Source organism: Crocuta crocuta, unplaced genomic scaffold (assembly GCF_008692635.1).
Source record: "Crocuta crocuta isolate KB4526 unplaced genomic scaffold, BGI_CrCroc_1.0 scaffold299, whole genome shotgun sequence".
Classification (NCBI taxonomy): Eukaryota; Metazoa; Chordata; class Mammalia; order Carnivora; family Hyaenidae; genus Crocuta; species Crocuta crocuta.
In genome coordinates this window covers 2502914-2512552 of record NW_027532747.1, presented here as the reverse complement: position 1 = coordinate 2512552, position 9639 = coordinate 2502914, and the positions used below count along the sequence as shown (strand labels likewise).

Below are 9639 nucleotides of genomic sequence, written 5' to 3'. Positions count from 1 at the left end.
ACATTGACCCAAGTAGCTGCTTACAGTGTGTTCTCTGCCAGGAACACCCTTCCCCCTCCTCTGCCCGGCTGACTTGGTACCGCCAGCATCACCTCCTTCAGGAAGCTCTCCCTGCCTGACCACTGGGCTGCTTTTCGGGCCCCCACAGGCCCCCACTCCACCTGGACTGAGCTGCCTGCCTGATGACTCCATCCAGCACAGGCCCGAGCACAGAGTCGGGGCTTGGGGGGCGGGGCGTGGGATGAGCGAATGAAGTCCCGCAGCAGGTCCTCCCGCCCGAGGCCGAGGTGCCGGCGCTCTCGCGCACCCGGGAAATGGCGCCAGACAGAAGGTTCTGATGACTGTCGAACCCTGACCACGTCCACCTGTCGGTGTCCATTTACCCGCTGTGGCCTTGGAAGGACGGCTGTTGGCACTACTCCCGGCTGTGCCGGGTGCAGCTGGGGACCCTTGGGACCCCTGGTCCCTGGCAGCCGGCCCCGCCCATGGTGGGGAAGTGGTTTGCAGGAGGGCCTGGTCCTGGTCCTTCCGAGGCTGCACCGGCCCCTCTTTCAGAAACGGGGAAGAGAAGGCAGGCCCAGCTGGGTCTTCCCCGAAACCGTGGCCTCCTCAACAAAGGCCAGGCTGCGCTGAAGTTTCAAGTGGGAGGAGCAGGCTGGTCCCCCAGGACCCCCACCGCGGGGTGCGGACGGGAGAACCCAGGGCTCTGGGAGGGGCCTCGGGCAGAACTCCCCGGGAGAGCCGCACTGGCTGCTCGTTCTCACTGACGTGCTCCCTTGACTGTGCTTTAGCAAACTGTGGGGGGCGGGGAAGGGCTGTGGGCCTTAACAGCAGCGACCCTTGGGGGAGTCACCTGACCTCTGACCCACGGTACTGCTCTCAGGAACGGAACATGCGGTATGGCTGCTCTCATCTTCCAGGAGAGGGGGGTGGGGGTCCCCAGGGTCAGGAGGCCTGCCCTGAGCCCCACAGCCTGGGTGGGGATGAGCTGCCTGTGAGGGGCCACAGCTCCTCCTGTCCCGGCCCCGATGGTGACAGGCACTCCTCCCCCAGTGCTCTGCCGCCCTGGGGGCTTCACGTGTGGCCCCTCGGTTGTCCCTCGCGGCACACCTGTGACGTGGGCACAAGGGAGCCACAAGAGGTTGTACCACATCCTGGCACTAGGGCGGGGCCCTGGGTGCCCTTGTTTGTGACACGGTCCCTCGGTGTGCGTGGAGACAGCAAATAAGAGGCAGGACAGATCTGCTCTGTCACAACTCAGTGTGGCCTTGGACAAGTCCCAGATGAGGACGGCGGGCAGAGGCAGTCCAGGGCTGCATTCCGGCAGCGCCCCGGGCGAGCAGGCGGCCCAGCTCCCGTACCACTGGCACCACCGCTGCCCACCCTGTGGCCCGTCCCTTGTGGAGAACAGCCACCCGCGGGGACACGTCCACCGCGTGACGGCCGGCACCAGGGTGGCCGCCAAGGGCTAAAAAGGCAGGCAGGCTACCTCCCAGCTGATCCCTGGGAGCCTGCGTCCCTGCGCCGTGGGGACTTCCTGCCTGTCTCCAGCCCACATCGCCCCCTGGTGGGACTGCGGGACGCGAGGGCCACCCTCGGAGGGGCCTCTGCTCTGGCCCTGGGCCTGAGACAGGCCTGTGGCTCCTCCAAGCCCGGACCCAGCACAGACACAGAGGCAGGACCGAAGCAAGTTTATTCACGCCAATGACTGACATGAGGGAGTGGGCCCTGCGTATCCAGAAGGGACAGACCCCTCGACCACGCGCTTTCCCTGAGACAGGTCTTCCGCTTTTCCAAAACTACACAGGGCGCACGGTTCAACAGGCCTCCCGCGGGCGTGCCGCCAGGGCCGTGAGGGCGGCTGCACGCGGTCTAGCTACGTCCACCTGCCCCAGGGCACTGCTCTGTGCAGAGCGACTTCCACGCCAGTCACGTGTCAAAACAAAAGGATCTGCAAAGACAACAGAGCCCTCAGCACCTGGCCCGGCCGGTGCGAAGCGGCCGCTGGCTTTCGGGGTGGAGTGTCAAGGGTTCCGCGGTGGAAACGAGGTGTTAGTACTCGGGGAGGAGCGTGATTCTGGAGTGCGGCGCATGCACGGTCTGGAGTGTGCTACGTGAGCTGTAGTCTGGCCCACAGACGACGTTGGGAACCGGCTGGCCAGGGCCCAGCAGCCTTCCGGCTGGGAGCTCTTGGCCACACGGACTGTCAAGCTTGTAGCTGGCAGTTCTTTTAAATCTTTGGGGGCCCAGGGTGAAATACACCTGTGCCCGTTCAACTTCCCACATAGACTTTCCAAAGCATGTTTGAGTCTAGGATCACGACGTTCTTACATGACGTAAGCACGCTCATGTTCTTTCACAGAAGGGGTGAAGAGTGTGCTGAAGCCGCAGGGTCCCGTGGACCCAGGCTGGCCAGCGGTCACTGGGCCAAAGGTCCCACGTCTGGGGGCTGCTCTGTGGGAGAGACTCCAGCCGGATTGTCTGACCACGACATGTTAGCTGGCACCCAGTCCCAAAGGTTTTGAAGCGAGAGACAGAAAGGAGGGCATCACAGGAAGAAACAGTACAGATACACGCACGGGGCTTACAGATTCCAGGCCAGGAATTACCGTGTGGCAGAGCCTACGGGTAGTGGTGATTCGATTGGGCTGGGATTACTGGTAAATTACATCTCTTTATAAGCGTGTATAAAATGAATGTTACTGAAAGTCGTAGGACAGCTTCCGCGGAGTCATGAACTCCTTCACGATCTCGTCGGTGACCTCCTTGCGCCTGGCCTGGTGCTCGGCGATCAGGGGCTGCAGGACCTCTATGAGGGTCTTCTTGAGCTCGCCGGTGAGCATGGCCCCGCTCGTGTAATCCTGCGGGGCGGGAGACCGCGGTGAGGCGCGGCAGCACGTGCCCGGCACGCCCACGCGGGGCCTGTGCACGGGGGCGCTCGGCGGCACGAGAGCCTGCGTCCTCGGCTGCGCTTCACGACCTGCCTGACGAGCGGCCACGGCGTGCCACTCGCCCCACCCGCCTCCTTTCCGGGTGGCAGAGCTCCAGGCCGGACAATCGACCGGGCTCCCGTCGCCTTACCGCCTTCTCTATGTCGGTGCTGACCCTCCTTTCACTTGACTGCGAAAACAGGACGTTCTCCCCGAGCGGACTGGACACTCAGCACAAAGCAGCAGCGCAAGGTGCGGAAAGGTCACCTGCAGGGCCAGCACCCAGCAGCCGAGAGCCACAGCCTACATCCTGCGTGTCTCCTCCTTGGTTTTTAACGTTAAGAATAGTTCACCTCACTGCACTGCCAGCCTGGTGACTGCGATCCCGGTCAGGGGCACGCTGTCCCGTGTCACGGGAAACTCACGCCTGCGTGGTCACCCGTCTCCCCTCCCCGTGTCCCCTGTGCCGTACGGTCTTGCTATTATCAGCTTTAAACACCTTTGTATGGAAAGAGCTCTTTCTTATTCGGGACCAGTTCCTTGGAAAAGATTCCAGGGACTGGAAAACCTAAGGCAAAGGCTACACTTGTTCCCCGGGCTCTTTCTTCGTGCTCCTCATCCAACCAGAGAGGTCACGCTGGGAACACACGACCCACCGAACAGGCCTCAAAGCCTCTGCAAACACCACAGCGACACTAACCCGCTAACTCAGTGGGGGAATGGTTTTAACTGTGATGCTGCCTTGTGTGAATCTGTCTGTCCGTCCGTAGAGTCCAGTAAGAGCTGACCACACCGCACTTAGTGCTTTCTCTTCTGCGCACTACCCGTTACGAGGCTTTCTGCATGTGGCTGAAGTAGATGGACCTCCTGGCCTTTCATCTCGTCTCGGCTGAGCGCCTGTCCCCAAGGCCCGGGCCCTAAGGGTCTCTGAGCCCCATAAGCTTGGCCGCCAGCCCCCCATGTCCCGTGACAGAGCCAGGGGCCGCTGCACCCCACGGCCTGCGCTCCCACCTTCCTGATCTGCTCGAGCTTGTCGTCGTCCTCGAGGAAGAAGGTCAGGTACATGAAGGAGACGTCCACGTCACAGTTGCCCCCAAACTCCCTGTGCTCCTCGATGGTGTCTCTCCCTCCAGAGAACGCATGCTTGTTGACCTGCACCAGCAAGAGCAGAGATGCTAGTTGGTTCCGGCCGCCCCGCGCGTGCAAACTGGCTTCGAGCTGAGGGTGGTGGTCGGGCCACTGACTGCTTTCTGCCCCGTCAGGGCCCAGGCGGAGGGAGGCTGGGGTTCACCGTCGGGCGGAGCCCCACGGACTGTCTCCCCCATCTGTCAAGCCCAGGTACGTGCCAGTGGGGCCAGCTGGAGAGGAGTAGTGGGTGGGGATCAGGTCTGGTCCCCCCGACCCCAAGGAACACAGAACAGGGCTGGGGAGGCCAAAGCACCGCCTGCACTGGTAGGGGAGGGCTGGGGGGTGTCCTACAGCTCTCAGGTGATGGGTGGACACCAGCCACCTTCAGCGTGAAAGAGACCACCACGGAAGGGGGGCTGCTGCCTTCACCACCATGGAAGACACAGTGGGAGCCACAAGAATGGGGCTTATAAGAGAGAGCAGAGCCCACAAGCAGCACAGAAGCAGACGGCACATGCAGGCAGCCCTGGCTAAAAATACGCAGTTTCAGGAACTAAAGAAAGACTCAGACGCTAACAAAACAGTTTTTAAGCATCACTGACGATAATCTGGGAGAAGTCAGGGCCAAGAGGCGAGAGAAGAAAAGCCAAAAAGGACAAAGTTTCCTCAATCTTTTCATGAGCATTTGAGAAACCCACTATGTACAAATGTCACCCTATTTTTTTCTTTAAATGTTTATTTTTGAGAGAGAGAGACTAAGCGCGAGCAGGGGAGGGGCAGAGAGAGAGGGAGAAACAGAATTTGAAGCAGGCTCCAGTCTCTGAGCTGTCAGCACAGAGCCCGACGTGGGGCTCGAACTCATGAAGCAGAAGATCAGGACCTGAGCCGAAGCTGCTTAACCAAGCCACCCAGGTGGCCCATCACCCTATTTTTCTTTAATGGGGACGAGGGGGGCAGAGCTGACAGTTTCTAGGTGGAGATGTTTATTCCTTCTCCCCAGGACTGCAGGGCAGATTACTGCCTGGACGCTCCGGGGCCCTGCACAGGCAGCAGGCGGACCCCAGGGGCAGAGGCAGTTCTGGCACAAGGGAGCCAGGGACAGCCACCCCGCCGGGGGTCACCGCCAAGCAGCTGCTCCGGGAGAGCGGGCCCTGCCCTGTGCCCTGTGCAAGGGGCACTTGGGGAGAGGTGGGTCCTGGCAGCTGGGCTGCGGCAGGAAAAATAAAGACAAGTGCGGTTCATCTTTCCTCTTTTCCACAAAAAAGACCAAGTTATAAAATAAAACCAACGCAGGCAAACTGCAAGAGCTGTGGACGGCACAAATCAGCAGGAGGGGAGAGCACGCAGCAGCAGGTTCCCCTGAGGCCTGGCGCCCTGGGGCAGGCGCTGGGGGTCTGACGGGGTCAGGGGGCGGCCCTGCCTGCACAGACATTGTCCTGTGCTCAGGCTCCTGGCCACTCCAGTGCCAGGAAGAAAGTCTTGGGGACAGAATTTCCCAGGCTCCACGTGGGGGGAGGGGGTGGGGGGGTGATAGAGGTGACAGTTCCCAGTCCTTGTCTGAGATGAAGATGAGGAAAGGCGTGTTTGCTGCATGTTTTAGCAGATCCATGGGGAAGGCCTGCCTCCTACGTGCTGCTCCTCCCCCCCTCCCCTACCTCGGGCAGGGCCTCGGCCAACGATGGTGTGCAGACGTGCAGCAGACGTGCCATCATCACCACATCATTTAACCCGACAACCCAGTGACCCCACTATCGCTTCCTCCGCTTTACGGATGAAAATGAGGTGCCATGTCAAGGACCTGCAGTACATGGCAGTGAATGGCAGAGCCGGGCCGACCCTTCCCGGGACACTTCTCAGGCCGCTGAGAGTTTGCCCGGGGTGGGCCTGGCCCGTCCTCAGCGCCACTGGGGCCGTGCTGTGGGAAGCCAGCAGGAAAACGGGTTTGCGTTAGGGTGCAGGGCGGCCTTGGTTGTGGGGACCAGAATGCAGCTGTCAGAATCCAAAATGACAGAAGCAGGTGAGGCGTCCCCAAACCATGCGATTTCTGCTATAAAAGGAGCCTGTCTTGTGAGGATGTCTGAGTTGAAGGACAGGGGAACTTGACTCAACCATCGAGCTCCAAGAGCCGGTGAACTCTGGCTGCTGCGGGAGGAGAGCTGGGCTGCAGGAGCCCCGGGCCCCTGAATGTCGCCCCGGAGCCAGAGGCCAGTCTGGGAGTTTGCACTAAAGGGGTCTGTGGCCAGAAATCACAAGTGGGGGCCAGGCTGGCCAACTGCGCTATAGACCCTCACCCCGGAGGGGGGCTTCCACGCCCCAAGGCCACCTGCAGGGGGGAGGGGCGGGCTCGGTGCGCTGTGGTGGGGAAATAAGAGCTGTCCCACTATTCAGGTTTTGAATTAAATCCTTAAATTTGGGCAGCACGCCACAGTCACAAACACTTCCTACGTGTGATCTCACGTAAGCCTGGCCTCAAAGCTATGGAATGGGTACCGTTGCTCCCACTTCACAAATGGCTCCCCTGGACAGCGAGGTCACTCGCCAAGTGGCAGGGCCCAGAGAGCCTGGGGCTCCTGGCTCTAGGCTACAGCAGGGCCCATGCAAGCTGTGTGGACAGAAGAAGCTGCCTGGCCCCCCGAGTCTTGATTTCCTTGCCCACAAAATGGTCATGGCCTCCCTGGGTGGTTGCGAGGACTGCGAGCACACGTGGAGGGTAACGCCACAGCCAAACCGCTGTGTCCCCAGCTCGGCTGCTGCTGTTACCCTCAGGAGGGCTGGAGCACANGGATTCGGGAGAGGAAGGTGGGCCTGGGGACTGAGAGTGAGGGCTGGCCTGCCCTGTCCCGCCCCTCAGGCTGCTCCCTGCCCATCAGCCCTTGGGGTCCTGTGGTCCCCAAGTTAATGAAAACACCCAGACCCATAAATGAGTTCTTCAGAACAACTCAGAACCAAACAAAATGACTTCTTTTCTGGAGACCAGAGGAGCCGCCCTCCCTCCTCTGCACTCCCTGCGCTGGAAATTTCAGCCAGTAGTGAAAGCAAACAAAAAGTCCGGAGTACGCCAGCTTCCAACAGAGGGGGCAGAAGTGACGGCACCCATTTCCTGGAAGACGGTTTTGACACTAAGGGTTTCCCCGTTGTCAGGTCGAGCCTGCCAGGGACCAGAGCAGGGTCAGGGCGAGCAGTGACTCAGAGGGTTGAGTTATGTGCCTCATAGTTTTGGTCACTCCCTCTGTAATCTTCCAAGCTTCAACCACCACTGGATCCCAAATGAAAGGCCCCCAGCTCTGGGACAGTGAGGGGGTCGCACCTATACCGGCAGCTCAGTACCGGGCAACAGAGCAGCGCCCTGGAAAATACAGAAACTCCTAACTCGAGTTTCTTTGGTGACTCCACAAATATTTGCTGAGCGCCCACTGTGCATCTGGCTGTGCTGTGCTGTCCTGTCAAAGGGCAGCCACCCGCTGCGGGTCTCCGTGAGGACGTGTGGCCCCGCACCCCACCCTGGTCATGGGTGCCCACAGCCCAGGCGGCTCTCCACTGCTCTCCGAGGTGAAGCCTGGCCAAGCTGGTCACCCTCTCTGGCCCTCATCCCTCTCATTCCTCTAAAAGGAAGTCACCGCTACCTCCTACTGAGAAATAAACACAGACAGCATAAGGCACCTGGTCCGCTCCTGGAATGGGGCTGTGGACACAAGTCACTAACACATTTCCTGTTTGTTTACTTTAGAGAAAACTGCCCGAGCACGGTGCTGGTGGGAAAGCGAAGAGGGAAAGAAGAAATCCCCAGTTTTGCCTAAACAAAACGACACAAACAAAACAAACCCAGCTGATGCCTGGGCCCCGGGGCCGGGGCCAGGGTCAGCGTCAGGGTCAGGGTCAGGCCGCGGGCTTGCTGACAGCGGTCGTGGACACTGGCACCTGGGGCCCGTGGTGGAGGATGCCGGGAGGACAGTCCCGCCACCGTGCGTGTGCCCGTGTCCCTCAGGCGTGGTCTACTCTGTGTGCACAGGCTGGCCCCGCGCCCTGGGCGGCGCTCACCTTGGTCTTGATCTGCTTGGCGGTGTCCGTGAGGAAGATGGAGGAGTTGGGGTCGCTGGCACTCATCTTGGTCTGGGCCCCTTGTAGGGCAGGGAAGAAGGTCGAGTGCAGCAGGGCTGGTTTGGGGTAGCCGATCCTGGGGGCGACGTCTCTTGTCATTCTGAAGTAAGGATCCTATGGTGCGAGAGGGGCCTCTGAGGACAGCAGGCAGAGGGGGGCTGGCCGTCAGCCCAAGAACAACACCCCCCTGGGGCTCCAGGGATGCTCCCGAGCTCCCAGTTAGCTAACAGAGCCGCTCCCCACCCAACACCTCTGAAAACTCCTTCCCCATCTAAGGGTGCGGTGCCGCAGACCGAGGGCGCCCCGCCCCGCCTGCCGACCTGGTCGATGGCACACGGGATGAGGCACTGAATGTCTGTCTTGTCTCGGAAGATCTGAGGGAACGAGTTGCTGAAGGAAGGAGCCGCCTGGATGGCAGGAAAGCTGATCTTCCCTGAAAGTGCAACAAAATAGTTTTACACAGGAGGCCAACTCCTGCTCTGGTTCATTCACCCAGAGAGACGGATGGACGGTAGCGGGCTTTGTCCCCGTGGGAGAAGCGGCAGTCATGTCAGAGGGCCTGAGAGCACGGAACAGGGTGGGGGAGAAACAGACTTCTAGTCCTCACTTGCATGTCTCTCCATCCGTTTCCTCCAATCCCCTCTGCGACTGCGCTCTATCTGGCCTCCTCAGCGGGTTTCCTACTTGGTGGCGTTTGCCCACGTTGTTGTTAAATATGTTGCGCCCGCAGCCGTGTCCTATAGTGTTAGCCACCCTCAACCCGTGGGCACACGGGGTCCTCAGCCCCAGTTGTTACCGATTTCTGATCCTTGGAGCCTAAAACTGTTTTCTGTCTTTCGGAAGTTGCTGTTAACACCGCCACTGCTACCTGCTTAGACCCAAAGAGTGCTCAAGGGCACCGACCTCTATGGGGCTGACAGGTGGGTGCAGGGCGAGTTCTGGGTGCTGCTTCTCTTCCCCCCTGAAAGTCTGGCCTCTGTGATGCTCTTTCCTGGCAGAGACACCCCATTTCTGCGGTCCCGTCGTTCTTGGGGGGCCAGGTAGATGGCTGCCCCTACCAGCTGGGCCTTCCCCGGGCTCACCTCTGCTCACAGCTCTACGAGAAGGTGCCATGTGTGTGGCCCCTGTTCTATAGACGTGGACGCTCAGGCTCAGACTGTTTAACAGCCAAAGCTAATACACGGCAAGCAGCTGGCTGGGCCAGGATTCAAACCCGGGCGTCTGGAAGCAAAGTGCGTGCACTTATTTGTACATCTACTGGTTTCGCTTCTCGCCCAGTGCAGCCCTCCTGGGACGCTGGGATCCCGAGCATGAAAACCCTTTCCAAAGCACAGGATTTATGCCCCAGTCGTCAGGATGGAGTCTAACTGAAACATCAAAGAAGAGGCTCATGTGAGAAGCCTCCCAGTGAGGGCTCTCCACGGCGTTCGCGTTTCTCTCCACACTTGTCCCCCAGGGTCCCTCACCAACAGGCCCTGTCCCC

The 9639-nt window shown here is 60.3% G+C and overlaps 1 protein-coding gene across 5 annotated transcripts in view; it reads right to left on the bottom strand.

Moving 5' to 3' along the window:
* Nucleotides 1-1676: 1676 nt before the first annotated feature.
* Nucleotides 1677-9639, bottom strand: part of WARS1 (tryptophanyl-tRNA synthetase 1) — a 30070-nt gene continuing 22107 nt past the window's right edge. For 3 of the 5 annotated variants that reach the window (XM_077780971.1, XM_077780970.1, XM_077780969.1), the window contains 5 exons: nucleotides 8477-8589; nucleotides 8097-8270; nucleotides 3942-4082; nucleotides 2704-2861; nucleotides 1677-1951 (listed from right to left, as the gene is read on the bottom strand). In XM_077780971.1, coding sequence (XP_077637097.1) covers nucleotides 1930-1951; nucleotides 2704-2861; nucleotides 3942-4082; nucleotides 8097-8270; nucleotides 8477-8589 — 608 coding nt within the window. In that variant the 3' untranslated portion in view covers nucleotides 1677-1929. Of the gene's footprint in view, nucleotides 2862-3941; nucleotides 4083-8096; nucleotides 8271-8476; nucleotides 8590-9639 lie in introns of all 5 variants that reach the window. The other 2 variants (XR_013339311.1, XM_077780972.1) reach the window with 2 other exon arrangements.